Genomic DNA, 21725 nt, shown 5'->3' with positions numbered 1-21725 from the left:
GTTTCATCAGGTGATATATAATATCCAATTAAAATAGTGTCTATTAATAATACAACTAAAAATATCTATATCATCATGTTTTTGCACTGAGAATAGTCCCAAAATAAAGTTTTTTGGGATAAAAACAGTCACGATAACTGACGTCTTGGTGACTGGCTGTAAGCTAATTTACTGTTTTAAAAGTGCAATTACTAAGCAAAGATAACTTTGGGTGTGGTAGTCCCCATCTTGGATTCGGTGGGTTGCCAGTCCTGCTCCCTCCCACCAGGGGTTGCCAAATTGGTGCCCTGGTTACAGTGGGAATTCCACACAATGCCTGGTTTATTCTAATTGACACGGGTGTGGTTGCAACTTGCATTTCCTACTGCAGCATGGGCCTGAATAATCCCCGGTGCCCCCCCTCCCACCCATACCTCCTCATGTCTGAACCCCTTGGGCTGTGCTCCCATCTGTGCCTCAGGCTCACAGATTTGGGTGTGCATAGATGTGTGCGTGGTGGAGAGTTAGTAGCACTTCTCCGCCTGAGACACCTGACATAACAAGTTCAGATGTCACATTTAACAGTTGTTTCCTTTAAACTCTTGGAGCTGTAAAACAAGCTCAAGGCTGCCGCGCTTGCTCTACAGAGTTTAAAGGCTTTGTGCCGTGCTGTTCAGTGGGCAGGGCGCTGCACAGTACAGCAGCTCCCTGTAGGAGGCCCACAGCTGGTGTCGCACACTGCCAATACTCATTTGAACATGTCACGGTGGAGTCCCACGAGGAGTCCACATCAACCAGGGGCTAATTATTTCAGCAGTGGAGTGCAGCCGGGGCCACGTCTAGGTTCCTTCCCGTTCTCACTTCTTCATTCCCCCCTCTCGACTACCATCATTTTTATTTTGGGGTGTTGCCAAAGCGTCAGTTTACTTAATATGACAAGGAAGACAGATGCTGGGCACAGTTGCACGGATGTGCAGAGTGACAAGGACCTCGTTGGGGGGGGCAGTGGGAAAGAGGCAAAATGGCTATGATGATAGCAATGGCAGGAATTTGAGAGGAAGTTCAAATGTTGTTCTATATTTGGATGCAGTTATTTTTACCTCTCCCTTACTGTACTGTTGTGAAACTGAATTATCCAGCTTCCACCCGTTTGTTAAAGCAGACTTATGTACATCAGAGTGGTATGTGCTTTTCTTTTCACAGGATTATCTCAAGTCAATATTTGGCCTTTGCTTCAATATGCAGCATTCTCTCAAGAGTCAATAATGTCTTATCATAAACAAAGAAGGAAGCATGAGATTTTAGTTTTTTTTAATAATACAGCAGTGGATACTAAGGGGGTTGCAGTAAAAATGTGAGTGAAACACAAAAAAAACCTCACGTTTCTCCACCATTTAGAAACATATAAAAAGGGTATATAGGGTATATATAAAAGGGGGGGATAACATCAACTCTTTATCTTTAGTGCACTGGTTATGGTTTGTGCGTTTTCTGCAGCACATACAGTTCAAGTCTCAGCGTAGTCCACTGCAGTCAGTCATGGTCAAACAGGCCACCAGTTGGTTTGAGAGGATAAAGGCTTTCTGACAGCTGACCTTTGCATCCAGGTCCACTCCACCTTTGAAAAGTGAAATGTGACCTATAGGCCGCAGTGATTTCCATTGCAATCCCACGGAAATAATTAATTTAATCACAACAGGGACCCTGAAACACTGGATGTCATGCCTTTTTAGCCATGCTAGCGGCAGGGCTCTGTGGATGGCAATGTTGGTCGGGTTGGTCCACCACTGAAATATCTCAATAACGGTTGGATGGATCACCAGGGGAATTGGTGCAGATATCCATATTTCCCTGAGGGTAAATTCTGTTGACTCTGGTGATCCTCTGACTTTTCCTCTAGCGCCACCATGAGGTTCACATAGGTGGTTTTGAGTGAAATGTCTCTAAAACTGTTGGACCAATTGCCATGACAATGGCACACAGATTCAAGGCCCCCTTAGAATTTATTGCAATCATTTTATCATGGTTAGCTACATGAAAAGTTAAAAAATATATAATTTCATCAAGCACCATTGTCAGGTAAAATTTTCAACTTGTCCACTACTTTATGTTCAAAAACTTTCATAAGGTTGTTACCAAATACCTGCAAAATCTTCAGCTTCACTTTATGTTGGTGCTAATTAGCAAATATTATGATGTTAACATGCTAAACTTAAAAAGGTGAACATGGTAACATTGTAATTGGTACTGCGCATGTGAAACTTTAATGAGAAGAAAACAGGATAGCTCACTCGTCATCTACATCAATTATCAGCTCTGCAAATGCATTATTTTATTTTTTAAAGTAAAACTTCCTGACTCAGTTTGTCCCTTCCGAGGTACTGTAGAAATGGAGTGGTTACACATGGCTGTTTCAATGAAAGGCGACCCTGGCATCTGTATAGGGGAGACCTGGGCTTGTTGTCACACAGGTAGCACATTGTGAGCTGAGATGAGCACCAAATAACCATTTTGCACAACCCAAAGTAAAAAATATCAACTTTATATATTTCAAAATAAGCTTCGTTCAGATAAAAGTCCTAACAGTGATACATGTGGACTTGTTAGAGGAGAGATTAAGGCATCCTGTCATACCTCAGTCATTGTTCTGTTTTAAGCGAACTTTAAGCTAGAGCTAGTGTTAGCGAACATGGTAGTTTGGGGCAACATGTCTCAGTCATTCTGGGGTTAGTTGTCACACGCATATTGTGATTGACTTGCAATTTTTTATTTTTTATTATTATAGTGCATTATTATATTATGCACTATTATAATAATATTATGCAATATAACAATAATATAATATATAATATAATACAATATTATGCAAAGGATGGGCCCATGAAGAATGCACCCATTTGTTTGTCAGGTTTTGTTTGAGTTTTTATGAATGGATCTTCCAGTTGTTGCTGGAACTATGTCCACATTTCAGGACTGGTTTAAGTTTGATAATGAACCAATGCTTTCTTTTTTTGTAATTCAATCTGGAATTTTGAGTTTAAGAAAGGTAAAAGGCATTTGAGTCTGAGAGCCATAGCCTACGTGCCAGTAGTTCCTAAGGACTTTAATCCTGTGCATGTTGCATAATATTTTATGTTAACGTTTGTTCAATGGCTTTTTCAAGCTCAATGATAAACATTTTCTGTGCCTGACTTCAATGTTCACTTTCAAGTAAAAAAGAACAACAATAATTTTGTCCTTGTTTTATTAGTTACAAAATCCAATGTGACATTTTACCCCATATAGTGAGACAACTTACACGATGGTGGGGCAACATGTCACATGTTCACACTCTCTATTTGATTGCTTATAACTCTGCACTGACACAAGATATGAAAATGACATGAATACAAAATATATACCTGAGACTTTGGTCTTTCATCTGGTACACTTTTTTTTTTTTATGTATTGATTCCAAGAAATATATAAAAGTGTTAAAAGTGTGACAACAAGGCCCGGTCTCCCCTATATAAAAGGCTCATTCTAAGGTAACAAACAGACAACTATTCTTATTTTCAGGAGATTATAGACTAATGAAAACATAGTTATACATATTATATTATTTCTGCCAATAGATCCTTCTAAATGTTACATGCTGGACCTTTAAAAAGTCTTAATCACAGTTCAGGCACTGACAAGCATGTTAGCATGCGGATGTTAGCATTTATATAAGTACAGCCTCACAGAGCCACTAGCATTGCCTTAAACTCTTGATCTTGCATTTCCTGCATTCGTGCTATTTTATTTTATGAACATATAATGGAAACTGCAGTAAAATAAATTACAGTTTAACAGACAGAAGAAAAGTGTAAAGCTGTAAAATAAATAAATGAAGTACACCATAGATGCATGCATGTTTGCCTGTGCACGTGTATAGATTTATGTGATGTATGCCAACTACAGTATTTGTAGTAATCTTTGATCCTTTACTGCAAAGTAGCCTACCATAAAAACTAATAACATAACATAAAACGATGACGCCACAAAAACTTGACAGGACAATTACAAGATGTAGCAAAAAGAGAAAAGTTACAAATCAGAATACTTAACAACTTAACAATAGAAGACTTAAATTCCTCGTGACTGAAAGGTCAATACACAAAGTTCTGCAGCTCAAACCAAACTGCACACATTGTTCAATAAAGATTAAAGGTTGTGGGAAAGACAAAGACCACATGGGCCGGGTTTTAGTTTAACCTTTTATTGGTTCCAATGCACAACAAAAGAGAAGATATAACTTTACGTACTTCCCCTTGACCTGCTTTAAGACATTTTAGGACCACTCAACTGCATTCAAAGGGAACATTATAGTCCATTACATGGACCTGTGTCAACATTTTGGGAATTCAAGCCTAGGAGACATACTTAGCGTGGTCTCTGCTCTCTACTCGACCTCTTCCTTGGCCCACTGAGCCATGAAAACTTACAGTCTAATGACACAGATTGTGCCTCTTTCGTGTGTTTCTGTATCTCGACACAAGTTGCAGGTCTTTCCATATATGACAAGACAGAGAGGTGGTTTTATGAGTCGAGCTCTTGCTCAGAGCCGGTTTTCCTTCTCGTGGCTTGTCAGATTTAACACACGGCTGCACCTGAAGACCCTGAAATGCCCTTGAGGATAAACGCACGTTCTACCTCACTACTCAGTAATGCAACCTAGTTAATCACAAGAGCTCCTGCATTCTCTTTCTCTGAGCCCGTCCAGCAGAGGAAATGGGATGTAGAACAACAGCAACTCATGATAAAGATGATTTTACTCAAACCAGCAATTTTTCCAGACATCTGCCTCATCCATTTGGACTTTCTGGCCTTTTTGAAACATTAATCTAACCTTTTTTCACTTTTGCTTTTCCCGTTTTCCAGCTAAGCAAGACACCCCAAACAAACAGACACTAAAGTTTGTAAGGCGACACGTTCTTGAGGGATTATTTCCTGGCAGAGGCTTGCATTTCTTCCTGTGGGTGTTCGGTGATTGACAGTAAGCAGAGCAGCATAACATAATGTGTGCACCGATATAAAGACACTCAACTCAGGCACAATGTCATAGTGATAAAACAGGGAAACTTTACTAACTGAAGTTAATTAGGGCTTGTCATTTGTTATTGCTCAAGTTTGCTATGCTAGTGTAACTGTCCATCCACCACTTTGGTCCAGAATGAACAGTTGGATGAATTGCTATTAAATTGACCATGATAATGACAATCATGGTCCCCAGAGAATGAAGCCTGAACCCCTCATTCTCTTGCTGGTATCACCGAAAGGTTGTCATTTTTTATTGAAATGCTTCGACAACATAGAAGTGTATGTATAAATAAAAATAGTGACGTCACCCATAGGTTTCTGAAGAGCCGTTGTGAAGCTCAGTGCGGTCAGCTCTGGCTGTCGCCATCTTCGTGGTCCTGACTCCGCCGGCTCCCTGCTAATCCACAACCAGGAAGACGTGGCCGTGGAGCATGGGTAGAGCTGAGGGGGGCTGAATGAAGCCTGGTTGCTGAAACCAACCACCTGTGACGACACTTCCTTAATTATGCATAACTTGAAACCTTGATCTAAGCAGGTGTGTTGTATAAAAATCCACCCCCTGTACAATTCGTAAAGTTGGTAAAGTTGGGCATTTTAATATGAGGCCTTATGGAGACTGACTCGCTTTTGGAGCCAACCTCAAGTGGCTGTTTGAGGAACTGCATGCTGTGTGTGTGTGACAGCGAGTAATAAAAAAAAACGCAAGACCCCTCGTTCATGTTAAAGAACCATAATATTCGTAACTGCGACAACTCAAGTTTTGTTGCTTCCCTATTAGCTTCATGTTTCAGCCACAGAGGTTGCTGCAAGCTCCAACAATATAAAAAACTGACATGGTGGTCCCTAGACGATTAATCCTAATAACTTTGGTGACCCTAATGACTTTTACTGTCGCTGGTTTAGAGTGAAATGTCACAACAGCTATTGGATAAATTCCATAAAAAACGATATGTCCTCATAATGTAACTTTGTTGAGCCTATAGTTTCTGTCCAAACTTATTCATGCCAAATACCTGCAAAAATTCTAAAAGTAACACTCTAAACCAAGAAGGTAAAAATGGTACCTTATTATACCTGCTTAACATCACCATACTAGTCATTCTAAGATTGTAAGCATGCCGACATTAGCATTTAGCTCAAAGCACCGCTGAGTATAAGTACAGCTTCACAGAACCGCTAGCATGGCTGTAGAGTCTTTTGTTAAGAATTTATTGCAGCAGATGGGATCCCTGAAAGCAAAAAACTCTGCAGACTGTACAGACAGCACTTGAAAGGATGGAAGGAAAGAAACCTATACCATTAAAAAAGTACTGTTATTATTGTCATTTAATGTGATTTTTATGTCACACAGAGGTTGAGTAAACAGCACTTTGGTTATGAAGAGGCCACTGGAAAAGACTGAGCAAACTAAAACAAAGTACCAAGCCTCTTATGGCCAATTAGAGCGGGTCAATCTGACCACAAATTGCTCATTGGTGATCTTAGAGGAAGATCAAAGGGCACTAAGCATAAGGGAGGTACACTGTGTATCAGTAACTCAAAGGAATGGAATGGCTTGGCTTGGCTCTAAGCCCAATGAGAGCCACTTACCCCACATCACTCAAAAGGGTGAAGTGTGTTGCTCTGCCAAACCCGGAGCTGCTGTCAGGTCTATAGGCAGGCCTGCTTGTTTTTACAGATGACCTCTAGATAGATTGCAACATTGTTCTCGCTCTCTTATTTTCCTTTTGGGTTGTTTTGGAGGAAGTTAGTAACCGTGGAGAACAGGGATGAGGAGTTTGCTTTGATACTGACTTGCAGGAATGCAAAGAAAGAGTGAAAGGAAGAAGAATCAAAACAGCACATCATCTTCGAGTCATCTGACTGCCGACTGAGCGTATTGCAAAAACCGCGGGGGTCCTCCCTCGGGGATCCACCACTGGTCAATACATCGGCATTGTGTCATGATGGATTTTTGTTTTGGTGCTCATATCAAGCTGGCCTTTTAGCTATGAGTCAGTGATCCAGAAGACAATATTAGATAATCTGATTTGTGTCTCAATCTCCAGTCCTGCCTTTGTGTCAGCAAAGGTTCTTGCAACATGGCCTATTGAAATGTTTGTTATGTGGACAACAAAAGATCTGGTTCTTAAAGCAGTAGTTTGACATTTTGGGAAATATGCTTATTCTTTCTTGCAGAGAGCTAGGTGAGAAGATTGGTATCACTTTCATCTTTAGTAACATTATGCTAAATGTGGGACTACAAACTGCAGCCGGTTAGCTTAGCTTAGCATGACAACTGGAAACAGTGGGAAACAGCTAGCTAGGAAACTTGGGACAGCAAAATTCCTGTGTCAAGTTCTTGGGCAACTTTTACGGAGGAGCGATCACAAAATCACAAAAAACGCAGAAGGCTCTGTCTAAAGGCAGTGTTTAGTTTGTCTGTTCAGGGCTACTGTAGAAACCAGCAGGTTCAACATGGAGGATTCTGTAGAAGAACTGCTCCCTCTGTAGATGAAACACAAGGGTTCTTATTTTCAGGCTGCACAATTAATCGCAATATTATCGAAATTACATTATGGCCAAGGGCAGTATCCAAGCTGCAATTTTTTGTTGAAGGTAAAATGTGTGACAGAACAGCATTATAATGTAGTGCTGCAAAGACATCCTTGCCTACAAATCTTGTTCTCCAGATGTAAGAAACATGTTTGTTTGGTACAGACCCCAACAAATTTTTTTGTGAAAATTAAATTTGTGATGCAAAAATGATCATTCCTAATCATTAATATCTGCAATATGATGTTTTTTTTACCATGTCCTGCAGCCCTGATGAAAACATACCTATGATTATTATCCTCCTAAATGTCCCACACTGGACCTTTAAGGTTAGGGAAAGATCATGATTCCAGTTAATTGTTAATAAAAAATCTTCTGTCTGAAGTCACTGCTGACTTTTTCTGTATTCGTGGCAGTACCTAAGCAGTACCTAACCTAACATAAGCAAAAAATGTTGAATAATGCTGAAGTCACTACGATTGGACAGTGTAGTTCAGTATCAGCATTTTTGCCACTTGCCAAGTACGTTAATTAACAACATTTCCTCATTATGTTAACAACAGAAAAATTTAATTTGGTTGGCATTAGGTTTCCCTCACAACGTATTTACTGTTACAAGTTAGTTGTATAAAAATGTAATTTCCAGGAGACAGGGCTGTGCATACAGACACGAGACTGGTATAGATCGTCTCATCTGAGCCAAGAAGCATATTGCCCAAAACGTCCAAAACTATTCCTTTCTATCACGTGAAATTAACATGCGTGCTCTCTTTTGTCTCCCTGTCAACTCGAACTGAAATAACAAGGCTCCCTCAACCAGTTTAGCCCACGCTGTTGCATTTTCTTTAACCAGCCGTCTCTTGATAACACAAAGATATCTTCATGTAAGGCTGGACCATGTCAAAGCTTGCTGACATGTTACCCAGGACACCGTGACCAGACTGTCTCCTAGCGGCTCCTCATCCCCCCCACCAACCCCCTCATTCCTGTGTGTGTGTGTGTGTGTGTGTGTGTGTGTGTGTGTGTGTGTGTGTGTGCCTTTGAGGGGGGGCGGGCACCCTCCCTCTCCAAGCATCAGACCACACAGCTCAGCCCTGAGACCTGTCAAACACAGCTGGGACATCTCCCCCCCTCCCTCCTCCTCCTCCTCCCGCCCACCCTTCCGACTCCTATCCTCTCCTCCTCCTTCCCAGCTCTCCTCCTCCTCCTTGCTCCCCAGACTCCGGCAGGAAGCTTTGATACAGGGGTGTTGAGCAGCAAGGGGAACATTTCCATTTTTATCTGCTTCGAAAAAGACTCCAAGACCCTCCTCCCTCTCCCCTCATCCCGAACTGCTTCTCATCAGCATAAAAAGACTCTGCCATTTTCCTCCTTCATTGTGTGTGCTTCAGATGCATTGTAATTGATATAGACATGATCTGGGAGGGGAAAGAGCACACATCTCTAAGACCGATCCACGATGACTGTTTTTCCTTCTTTTGTTGCTTTTGAGGTGCAAGTTCAGCAAAAACGACTCGCTGTGTCTTCCACACTGGCTGTCACAAAATGCGAGCGTCTGTCCTGTGCAATAAATGTCATGCAACATATAGTCAAAGTCCCCACTACCGAGCTACTGTCAGCTCTTGAACCTTTCAACGCGAAAAATTCAAAGTGAGGCAGTTGCTCAAAATAAATGTTTTGAAAACGGGGGAGCGTTCAAGGCTGCCTTGTCACCTGATCGCTGCTTTTAAGACTGTTTTGCACCCTGCCCTGTAGACAATAATAGGTGTGCCAGTAAACTTTTTAGTGTTTGCTCATCTCCTCTGTTGTTGAGACATCACTTCCATAGCTCCAGGCTCTGGCTGTTTCCTCACACAAAAAAGGTCATAAATCAAATAGAGTGTTATCATATGCAAATCTTGAACAATTTACAGGTGTTGTCTCCAGTACCTCTTTACATGCACACCCTGCCACGGTCATTGTAAATCTTGGAAGAAATAGGGTGTATCGGTGACATCGGTGATGTCTGAGGAGAAATATTTGCCCGAAACCACAAAACTACTCAGAGGCCTTGAAATGATAAACCCAGAGACACGTGAGATGTATCAAACAGTCAGGTTGATAATTGTCTGCGTCTACTGCTCTGTGCGTCTTTACAGATGATGGATTATGCTGAGTGCTACATTTCAGGGGGTTGACGCGGGGAAAGAAAGAAAATACTCCTGAGTGTGCAGGGTAACATGGCATCTTGTGATGCCAGATTTATGGCAGAAACTGACGGTATGTAACGCAGCTTGGTTAAAGATTAAACACTCAACAGGTTCAGATATAGAAAAATGAGTGACTCGTTGAATACAGTGGTAAGTAAAAGTGAGTGACAGCTTATTTTTTCAAAGCAAAACCGTGTCGCCATTGTTCCCAGGAAAGTACCTGGTACGATGCGAACAATTAAACAATCAAAAATGACTCTTAAATTACAAAATCTCCTACAATATGAGTCATGTGTGCCCTGATGTGAATCAGGACAAACTGTATTATTTCTTCCACATCCTATCAGGCTCAGAACAATTAAATTTAAACATAATTTAGACCAACCATTTATAAAAGTGTTTGTATTGGCATCACAATATATTTTATATACTGTGTGTTTCTTCTACGCAAACCATGAATAAAACAAGAATCCCAAGCAAGGAAAGAGAAGCATTGTTTCAGGTTAAGATTTCCATCTGTAGTCACTTGGCAGGTAAACGTTATAAAATACAGTAAATAAATACATGAATAAATACATTTGAGATGTAACAACCTGTATTAGGTCACAGCAAACATGTGCAAATGCATGGAACAACCAGAAATGATAACCCGTGTTCAAAGATACCATTGACACTAAAGTCATATACTCAGTATCTTGGAATTTGGACTCCTTTTAGCAACCTGCAAACAGTTTAAGTTCAACAATTTAAAAAAATTACACATTGAATTGGCTGATTCTAATAATTTTTTGTCATATATATATACACAAGAAAGTGACATTGTGTAAAAGAAAGTTCCTGCCCACTGTCTGGTTTATTAGAAATGCAGGTGTCTATTAAAGGTTCGGTCATGACCAGAAATAATAAACTTGTTTAACAGTTTAACTGTGTGAATTTTAACAATTTGTCTCTAACTCAATATTAAAAAATCCATTCTCAGTGTATGTGCACTGGTGGCTTCAAGTTTCCACATTACATCATTGCAAGTTGAACACTGGTGCAGGAGTGACTGACAGATGGAGTCATGATGTCACAAATCATGCTCGTAGGTCCCGCCCCTTTAAAGAAAATAAGATGTTCAGCGGAGGAACTTTCCAACTTTCTGCAGATGAATGTGAAAACATCCTTCTGGTGTCAAACTCTGCACATACATCATTCCGCACACCGTAGATCTAACATCCAGCTGTAGGAACAGGAAGAAAGACTCTGACTGGAGGGAACTTTTTAAGACAACAAAATGAATAAATAAGAACAAGTTTCACTCTCCAACAGAGCTGTGGTCCTGACTGTGTAAAGCTGGTTTGAAACAGCATTTAGACATTAATTCAAAAACAGCTGAATAAATAAGAATTCATATAATAGGTGGTTAGGGATTGGAGAAATGTTTTATTTGTTGTCTGATCAGACCTGTTTAGGGTTTTTTTTTGTTTTTGTTTAGGGTGTTTATATTAAAGCAGCCATATAATAAGACAATAGATAACACAAGGTTATAGGATAGACATCACACTGTAAAATGATTACAGGAATGTAACAGTGACCGAAATAACAGCTGATCCAAAAGGCGATCGGTGATTGGCACCGGTTTTCCTTCCACTGCCGGTCTTACAGCACTTGATAAAACTTGCTAAAGCCCCCGGTGCATCCCACCCTTTACCCCACCCTAAACCCCTCCCTCGCTCCCTCCCTCACTCCCTGTCTCCCTCCCTGTCTCCCCCCCGCGCGGATGAGGAGAGAGAAGTTTGCCTGCGGCGCAGTCCACTGAACATTTACTGTATTTCATTTTGGGGAACAGCAACAAGCCTCCGGAGAAGCTTTCCAGGGAATGCTGAGGAATATCTGACTGCACAGAAAAAAACCACCCACAGCTGAGTTTCTCCTTCTTTTTTTTAAAAAAAACCAAACAAACTAACTAACTAAATCTTTACTTATCATTCATGTCGCCAAAGTAGTGGGAAGCTCGGGTCAGTAGGACAGCGGCCGCACGCGGACTGTTCGTCTGTCGGTGGGTGCTTTTTTTTAAATCCCGAGTCCTGGAGAAGAAGAAGAAGGAGGGAGCGAAGCAGAAACGAAAGGCGACCAAAGACGAAGAGGAAAAAGAAAAAGAAGAAGACAGTCCAAGTGAACGAGAGAAAAGAGTCAGGCTCAGAATGAATAACAACAAAATCGAGAAAGACAACGAGCCGAGTGAATTCACCAACCACGAAGAGGAGGTACGTGTCCGCGAGCGAGCTGCCTACCTGCTCTCACAGCTGTTCTATCAATTTTAATCTTTTTATTTTTTTTTTAAATGGCTCGTCTTCAATGAGAGATACATGCTAAAAAAGAAACAAACGTTGCGTGTTTTTAACCACGCATTGGCTACTTTGTCCGCTACAGTATCCCCGCAGTATCCTTATGATGTTCTTATATACTGTTAAACGTCTAAATGACTCAGTCTTGTAGCGTTATCTGATTTTTTTTTTTTTACCTTGTAAAAGTTGCTAACTGCTGTTATGTTACCGGACCTAGCTCCTGCATCACATTTCTTATCCGGTTTTCCCGACGCAGTATCTCGTTCTTTCGCGAATTTGTGCACCTGTCATATTGTTTTAGACATATATAACCTATCTCCCTCTTCTTCTAATGTGTCCACGTCTAAGTGTTTTATTTTTTTTATTTTTAAAGCAGTCCAACAAACCCATACTCACCCATGAACAAGTGAGGAACCAGGCAGGACTTAATAATTGATGAATCCCCAATAAGCAGTTCCCGGGTAACTCTGAAGTCAGGAATGTATTGTAGATAATGACAAAAAAAAGGCTAAAGTCTTTGTTAGGTCTGGCTTACTGTACTGTACAGCCAGATTTCACACAACACTGATAAGCAGCGGCATAAAGGCAATTCTGAGCCAGGAGGCAAATTAGTTTTCAAACAACTGACTGCTGCAACATGTAGGCAATAAGTGTTTGTAACCCAGACCCACTGCATTACAGTTAAGGGAGAGTAGCCTCTCTACTAATATGACTTAATTACAGCTTAACACACCAGACTGATGTTGTTTGTCTTTAAAAAAAAAGGGGGGGAAAGTGATCTGTTTAGTTTCTAGTGAATGCGTTTTTCTCTCTAAACATGCTGGATAACAGCCCAGTTTCTTCCTTTTCTCCTCTGTAAACATTGCACAATCTGAATCCATAGCGTCTCCGTCTTGGTAAATAAGTTTGTAGTGGTGGTCTTTGCGTGGGGGTGACTTTTATTTGGCACGGAAGCGTCTCTGCTCCAACAACAGGGCTTGTTATTTCAGAGTTGCACGCATTCGCCGGCCAAGTGATGTAAGAAAAAGGTATATCAGATTATATCAGATATTTCTCTTGGAGCAATTTGATTAAGGCTCGGTGTTCTGCTCGTCGCTTTTGTAACTGAATAGCCAAACATACCCGTCCTGATTTATCACCATATTTGGCCCACGCAGATGAGGTAGAGACTGAAGAATTAACTTCTTGGAAACCTGATGGAGAGAGTGTAAAGCTTCATTCACCTTCTGACCTTATGTGCTCACAATACAGCCTGCGGCGCCAGTGCATGACTCAAGGGCAGCAACTAATGATTATTGTTGTTAAAAATACTGTATATTAACAACAGTACAAAGTGCAAATATATTCAATTAAAATCATATAAAAATGGAGCAAATGCTTAATAAATGACTTCAATTGTTAATAGTTAGAAAATGTTCTGTTGATCAGTTCATCATTAAAATTATGTAAGCATTGCACAGCTGAACATCTTTGCTTTAGCTGGAAGAGGGATGGTTGCTCATCATTGTGACCAAAGAGGACAAGAAAGAAAAGAAAATGGATTCATTTCCAATAATCACCTTAATACGCGACTCATAATAGCATCTGACAGCTTTGTTTACAGCTGAAACTGTTTTGATCATCATTTAGTTAATTTTTTGAGCACAAATGCCAACATTTGATGATTCCAGTTTCTGTTTTGGCTTATGAATAGGTTGTCGGACAAAAAAAGCAAACTGAAGGCGAGGTCATCTGCGGCTCTGGGAAACTGTGATTCGTATTTTCATACTTTTCAACAACTAACCGACTAACGCTGAAAGTAAGTACCAGATTAGTCAGCGATAATCAGGGAATAATCATTAGTTGCAGCTCTACTCACTCTCTCCACTAAATCTCTGAACTAGCATCCGACTTAAATAAGTTTGAAATTCTGTGACGTCCACAAGCCGGGGGACGGGACGAGAGCCTGTGTCTCTCATTGTGTAGAAGGCAGACGGAGAGATTAATGGCCGGAGAACTCTAATGGTTGTGGGAATGTTTGGAAGTCATCCAGACTTAAATTTACTCGAGTGAATTAACGTAAGGTTGGACTGCACCACTTTATCTTTTGTCTAATGATGTGTGTTGTATGCAGAGGAGCAGTGAGTTTCAGGGAGACTGTACACACACATTCACACTCACTCTCACATGTACGAGCAGGCGCGGAAAGGTGCAATCAAACACACACACACACTTTTGCAGGCAGGTGTGCATATCCACACAAAAACACACTTGAGACTAAGAATAATTTGACTAATTCCTGAGTATGACTTGCACTTTTTCCACATGACAAATGAACATTAGAGTTAATTTGCTGTAGTAGACTTGAATATACGTACAATACAAACAGTTTTAGTGATATTCAAGTAACTAATTGGACATTTCCCCCTCTTGTGTTCAAGTCTTTTAACTCTTTTCCCATCCCTGTCTCCTGTGCACAAACATTCGCAAAGCTCACAAAAGCATTTAATGCAAAATGTCAAGCAGCTTTGTGCTTAACAACACCAAAGTAACCATAAACTATGACCTTATGAGATCCAAAGTTTAACAAGCATGCTGGTATGACTCTCACATGCTGAACAACAGCAGCGTCCCCCCCCCCTCTTGCACAGTGTAGTATGCGACTCAATGGATCACTGATTCGCACCAGTAAAGCACCGTAGCGAGCTTGGCTTGCCATGCCTGCTTCATTGCCCAACCTCACACGCCATCATCACTGTACACCAGAGCTTGACGATGCTTAATGTTTATCTTCTGTGGACCAGTGCTCACCAAACATGGTGTTGTTGCAGACAAGGTATGCAGGTTTCAGCCCGCAGCAGCATCTAATCTCGTGAGCTGGTTTGATAAGCGTTATTATCAGGTGTTCTGGATGCTTTCACATGCTGTGCCACTCAACGGTCACTGATGCAGTCGAGCTGACGCGCCGGCTCTTACACGGCGAATGTCAAAGATACGTTTCGACCAGCTGTGGTTTCCACGCCTTGTATGGACAGCAGACCTGGAGGGCTCTTCAGAGTAAATTTTTTTAAAGAATGAACTCAAGATGGTTTAAAGAGAAGAATATCATGTTTTTGTGAATGTTTTACACACAATTCAAAAACGGTAAAGGTTGTGAAGTTTATTCATAATGTCTTATCAGGATCTCAAGTTTTTATTGTCCAATTAGCTGATTAATCGATTAGCCGTTTGACGGAATTTAATCAGCAACTATTTAGATAGTGAATGAATTGAATCTGTTTCACAAAAACAAATAGAAAACAAAGTATGTGAAGACATCACATTGGGCTTTGGGTAATTGTGATGGACATTTTCCTGTATTTTGTAGGGCAAGCAATTAATCAAGCACATAAGCAGCAGATTAATCGATAATGACAATATTTATTAGCTGCAGCCCAGATTTTAAGGATCAGTTAAGTCATCTATCAAGCAAAGAGTGCCACAGATTTGGTTCTCAACAGTTAATCCAGTTGGCAGAAAAAACAACAGACAGTTTAATGGGTATGGAAAATAATCATTTATTTATTTCAGATTAGTTTTAGGCCTGTTTTGTGTTAATGGATGGTGAAGTGAAGAGAGGGACTGATGGTAGTGAGAGAAAGGTGAGGACCTGCAGTACAGGTTGTGAGTACAAGGGAAGGGAAGTACATGGAATGCATCATAGTTAACCAAGTCACTCGACTAAGCTCGACCTTTAACCTCCTTGCTGTCAATTTCCCTCCAGCTAACTCGTGTTTATTTAAGCCGAGACCTGCCCAGACTTTTCTACCTTGGAGGTCTTCGTTAAAACCGCACCTGATTTTCAACAAATGAGTGAACACGGTGTACCCTTTCAATGCAGGATGGAAGTATGTTTTACTTGCAATCATGCTCATAATCATTTTCATAGTAAAAGTGGATTAAACAGTCGAATGCAGCAGGAGTTTGAACCTTGTAAAACATCTGTTGATTCTAGTTCCTGGCTGACCATAAACATGTAAGTGGATCTTTACAAGCGCCCAAAGAGAAACAGAATATCACTCAAGCAGAGTTCAACAAATGTGGCGTATCTCCCCAGGGTGTAATTGGATTGTGCTTGGCCTGCTTTGGGTATCCACCAGGTCCTCTTCAAATAGCAGGTCATGTGGCCAGCGTGACCTTTTCCATGAAGAGATGTAGGTGGGGAGCTGTGCTGCCGGAGAAGCACAGTGAAGCGGAGGGAGGCCACGGCGGTCCGTAGCACAGTGGTGTGGGCGTGTGTATGTGTGTGTGTGGTCCGTACTTGTGCATGTATCTATGAAAAGGGCACGCAGATACATTAACGCTCTGTGACATGAAACGTTATCAGAGGGGAGCTTAGAGGCTGAAGTGGCCATGATAGGGCAAAAGACAATATACGCAGATATTTACCGTGAGACTATAAGTACTCTCAAACTCACAGATTTACCATGAAATATACCTTTAAATACACAATAAAAAGCCTTTACACAGGCTGACACAAACAGTAAAGCCCTGCTCCATCTACGCTGATAGGTAGGGGTTTATTTATAAAAGCGCGGGGGGAATTGTCATCTTATCTTAGCCATTTGTCAGCTGTGCGACAAGAGGTATTTGAAAAGACAACAACAAGGCTTAGCGTCAGGAACGGCTGGCAAAGGATCCTGCTAGACTGATGTGAGAAGAAAAGGAAAGATAAAAGTCAGAGATAAGGATTTATACTAGATATTTAAATATATATATATATATATATCTACAGCTATATATAAACTATTAAATCTAATCATGAGTTAGGAGTGAAGTGTCTTATATGGTGCTGCTTTCCTTAAAAGGCCTTAGTTGTCAACCCAGAGTTTGCTTTGTAATTAATGACACACTACACAAGTGAGCCTGTGCCTAGGCAGCGTCAGCCATCTTGTCTTCCTTCGTCATACTGTATTTATGTGCTTGTTCTGTCACCTCCACTTAATATTGCTTACTCACGAGCTATAATTACCCAACTTACAGTGTACAGTATCTTTTCTCTGAACCTGCCTTCACACTTCTTTTTTTTTTTAACGCTTTTTCAGTCAATAATACTCAGATTCATCTAATTTATTTTTTCTAAACCCACCTCCATCCATCTTCCCCCTTCTCTCCTGCTCCATCTCTACATTTTTATCTCCCTTCCTCTCCGTTTCCTTCCCTCCTTCCTTTCGTCTGTCCCACCCTTTTTCTTGCCTCTCTTTATCTTGTTCTCTCGCCATTTCCTCCATCTTTCCCTCCCTCCCTCCACCCTGATACTGTTTATAATTTGCCACTCTTCTTCTCCTCTTTCCTACCACTCCCTTCTTTTTTTCATCCTGCTCTCTTTCTCTCTTGCCCATTTTAGTCCCAGTAGACAAACTCCTTATCCCTTATCGGCCCATATGTTGAAAGCATGACCCTGAGATCTCTGAACAGAAGCACCGTTTATGGTCATGGGGAGAACCAGGCAGAGCGGTAATGAGGAGAAACCTGTCTGTCCAACTATCAAACTGAGTGCCAACAGCCTGGCCAGCGAGGGTTAGCCATCCAAGGTCAACCCGCTCAAGATTAGCTTGAAAAGGTGGCACCAAAGTCGAAACTAGCAAAGTCAGTGGATAGGCATCAATGGATTAGCTCGCTAAATGTTCTAACTGGGGCTAATTTCTTGTTTTGTTGTCCATTGTAGGCTGTTTTCTGGGAAACGAGATCAGCCAGATTTTATCACATAATCATATAGTATGATTGGCCTGGATCAGAAATGATTAGTCGATTCATATATTTGATCGCTAAAATGTAAAAAAGGAAGATACACTTTGTAAACCACACTGTGGCCATAAATGAAAGAAATTTGTTTTCTTAAATTCTAAAACGTCTAATGTAACAGTAGCAAACATTTGCTAATATTGTAAATTGCTACTGGTCATACCAAACAATTTAAAGCTGTAGCTGTACTCAACTTTCTTTTCTTTGTCAGAGGCAGATTGTGTTATTCACCCTTTCAGAAGTGACTAGGTTTACTTTAAACACATCTGAACACATCCTAAATATGAACTATATCTAGTGCTGGAAGTCAGTCAATTAAGTCGATTTGCAATTTGATCATATATTTGCTGTTTTTGTTCCGTTTTACATTATTGTAAATTGACAGTATTTGGGATATAGAACTTTAGTTTGTTAATAAAGCAATCAGAAGGTATCATCTTGGGCTTTGGGAACTTGTGATGGGCATTTTTAAAAATGTTTTGACAATGCATTGATTGAATCCATAAAAACTGATACCAAAATAATGATTATTTGCAGCCTTAAATGTGGGCTCTAAAAGCGCTGTCACTGATAACACAAAGGAACAGCTGTACTATCACATAAAGGGAACGCATTAGCAGTGGGCTTACATTTCTTCACGGTGACACAGAGGATGACTGAGTATATGCTGTTGTTTTTGTCTCGACTTGCACCGGACACTTTAACCCTCTGCCCACCCAACCCCAAAACCAAACAGTTTAAGGTGTCCACTTGGGCAGGCGGCAACAAAGGAAGGCCAGGAAAAGGCCATGGTGAACTTGGCCGATTAGTTTGTGTTAATGAGCGCTTTGGAATGTTAAGTCCATTCATTGAGACTCGTCGGATAAGAGAAAGGATGAAGACAGCAAACTATTCTAAAAGATTTTGATGAACTCAAGCCGACAGCTAAGGAGTCAAACTGATGTGCAGCTGACAATCTGTGAATGAGTCGCTCTTCTCTTCCACACGTCACCCAAATGGCACCTTAAGGCCTTTTTGTTTTGGCCAAAAATGGCTGATAAGAAAGAAAGAGCGCATATGTGTCATTAAGACATGAGAGTATTCTTTTCCAGTTCAGATTTTAAAACAAGGGGAAAGTGTAAGGAGAGAAGGGGAAAAAAGAGCAAGAGGAGGAAAAACGGAGTGAAGTGGGTGCTCGCTTGCTTTTCCGAGGTCATTTGTTTTAAATGTCTTTTTTAAAGGTTAACCTGTTGGAACATTTACAGGCCCTAACTGAGGTGTAATTGTTGGTCCAAAGCACTTGTGCGGGGGAGAGAGAGAAAAACAAAGAAACACTCCTTTCAGAGTTCAGTCGTGACGTTCGGAGTGTGCTCAACCTCACAGGTGACCCCTGACCCACACAGTAACCCGTGCCTAACCTGCGACTTCTGACCTCCAAATGTGAAACTTGACCCGCTGAACCCAGGCGATTAACAGACAAACGGAGTCATCCATTTATGGTCGTTTGACACGTCTCCCCGGCCTGCAGTCTCTCACTCTTCACATTCTCTGTGAGGATGATGGAGAGCGATGCCAACACACAGCAGTGACAACTGCAAGGATAGCAAAGGAGTGTGGGAGTCTGTCAGTTGGACTGTTTTTAATAACGCAGCGCTCAACTGATGCAAGAAAACTCAACTTGCCCTGAGCTCACATGGGCTTATGGGTAGACTTTGATTTTAGCTCGGTCACAGCGTACCAAGACTGGATTTGAAAGCAACTTGTGTGAGCGTGCAATGAAAGATTTCTTCTGAGCTTTTTCTGATTTCATGTGCAGGTAGTGGCAGCATTGTTGCATGCACACACACGCTACAAAAGGCTACTGTACCCTCTCTGTCAACACTTCAAGGTTAGTGCTGTGTCCTACCACATCTGGCTCGAAGGACCTTTGTCGATTAACTTGGCTATAGAACACACGCACACACAGGAAGGGAGAAAGAAACACATAGTAATCATCTCACATCGCACCAAGGTCGTGTCCCTCATTTCAGCCAGAATGAACGGTCAAAAAAGCACTCAATTAAAGTCAGAGCAAATATCTGAGAAAGTCACACAGAGTATAATGAGGCATTTCAGGCAATAGGTGTAATGCATTTTGTAAGTCTACAACGCAAGCTGAATAGAAATGACACATGAATAAATTGCCAGGTCATTTAATTAGACAAATCAAGCAGCCTTCATAATGGCTGACAAATTGCGTTCTATCCTGGAGAAAATTTAAAAAGCTTTAATGCGAGTTCTGAATGGCGTTCCAGTCAGTTATTGTGCCGTCAATTTCGGCTTTGTTAATTAAAGCTTCATGACATTTGATAGTGGTAAGTCTGTTTAGTGGAAGGTTGGTCTCCTAGTTTCATGGCCTAAGTAAACTTTTTCCCTTACATGACATTTCATTAGTGAAGTCATAAAAACAACCTGGAGCTGATATTTTTAGCACCAGATGTTTCAGTTCAATCCTAAATTTATCTTCCTTTGTAATGTTGCTCCTTCATCTGGGCCATTTAAACGATCATTTTGGTTTTAAAGTAAATTGCTGAGATCTCAGAACACGGCAACATCACTAAACAGAGTCAGACGGGGCGAGAAGCACAAGCAGTCGGACAGTCAGACGGGTTTGGAACAAACTTCTGTGTTAGCCAAACTTATTGGGAGGTGAAAACAAATTATTACCCAAATTGACCGTTCACTTCTGTTAGGGTTAAGGGTAAAACAAGGAATTTGATCATGTCACCTTGGGATTCTTCACTATATTCCAACATTTTATTAAAAACAACTGGAAAATAATGCAGAAGATAGTAAATAATTGTGGAAAGTCTTAGTGCTCAGATCTCTAGTACTTTCATGAGTACAATGTTATCACAACTACTGGAAACAATAGACAATCAAAGTAAGATCTAAGTTGTGATAAACTATCCTTTAAGATATTACCTCACTTAAGTTGTTGTTGTGAGCACAGACGCCTCACCCCTCCTTCACCAGCCTAAGGGTGGCACCAGCAAACCTTCAAGGTGCAATGATAGAGTATCAATAAGGTGATGACCTCATCCGGGGCTTGTGGACTCAAGGATCTCTGATTAGAGGTACATTGATCCCCTGGGACTTGCTGCAGAAGTGGCCTTAATAGGATCTGATGTTTTTGGCCCGGGGCTCCACACACTGCTGTGCTCCGCTAAGGCGTTGCCAGGGAACCGCGCTGGTAGCCGGCTGTGAAGTACTCAGCTGGCTTGTGGTAGGTAGGGACTGCTGTTTTTGATCGAAGTCTGCCTGCTTGTTGGTGTGTGAGCACGCCATAAATGGTCAATGATTCAAAAGCCCATACCGGGCCACTCAGCACTATGGAAATGTAGGTATGTGACTCATGAAGAACCAATAAAACGATGCTTCTAAAACCAAATAAAACAGTGGCAGAGGGGTTATCTTAGCCTTTTTTTTTTTTTTTTTTTTTACGAATCTGCAGAATCTGCTCAACCCTGACTTGACCTTCAGTTTCGTTTACTACATCATGAAACTTTGATGCCTCGCGTTACCTGGTGGCGGCATGTTTACAACTCTCTCTCTGCCTTTTCGAGCTAGTCTCAAAGCAGCATAAATAAAGACTGATACTGTAATCAACAGCAGATGTCTGCAGGAGAGAGCTGTTGACACATTTGCCTGTGAATCATCCCGTATCCAGCGTGTGCAGTCAGCTCCAGACACACACACGGCAAACCGATCATATATCACAACAGCTGACGTCAGGAAGTCTCAGGAATGAGATTCAACACAGCCAAAAATGTCCCATTGTTCTGAGTGTTTGCAGGACTCATTATTGTGTGTGTCTGTCGTAACATGTGCAGCAGATCCAACTCAAAGT

At 41.1% G+C, this 21725-nt stretch overlaps 1 protein-coding gene across 4 annotated transcripts in view; it reads left to right on the top strand.

The window, feature by feature from the left end:
* Nucleotides 1–11448: 11448 nt before the first annotated feature.
* LOC127379342 (RNA-binding protein with multiple splicing) overlaps nt 11449–21725 on the top strand; it is a 36217-nt gene continuing 25940 nt past the window's right edge. Inside the window, exon 1 of one of the 4 annotated variants that reach the window (XM_051428808.1) lies at nt 11449–12013. In XM_051428808.1, the coding sequence (XP_051284768.1) occupies nt 11951–12013 (63 nt within the window). In that variant the 5' untranslated portion in view covers nt 11449–11950. The remainder of the gene's footprint in view (nt 12014–21725) is intronic. The other 3 variants (XM_051428807.1, XM_051428806.1, XM_051428804.1) reach the window with 3 other exon arrangements.

The sequence above is a fragment of the Dicentrarchus labrax genome, unplaced genomic scaffold (assembly GCF_905237075.1).
Source record: "Dicentrarchus labrax unplaced genomic scaffold, dlabrax2021, whole genome shotgun sequence".
NCBI lineage: Eukaryota > Metazoa > Chordata > Actinopteri > Moronidae > Dicentrarchus > Dicentrarchus labrax.
The sequence above is the reverse complement of the archived record's forward strand: the minus strand, read 5'-3'. Positions and strand labels throughout refer to the sequence as shown.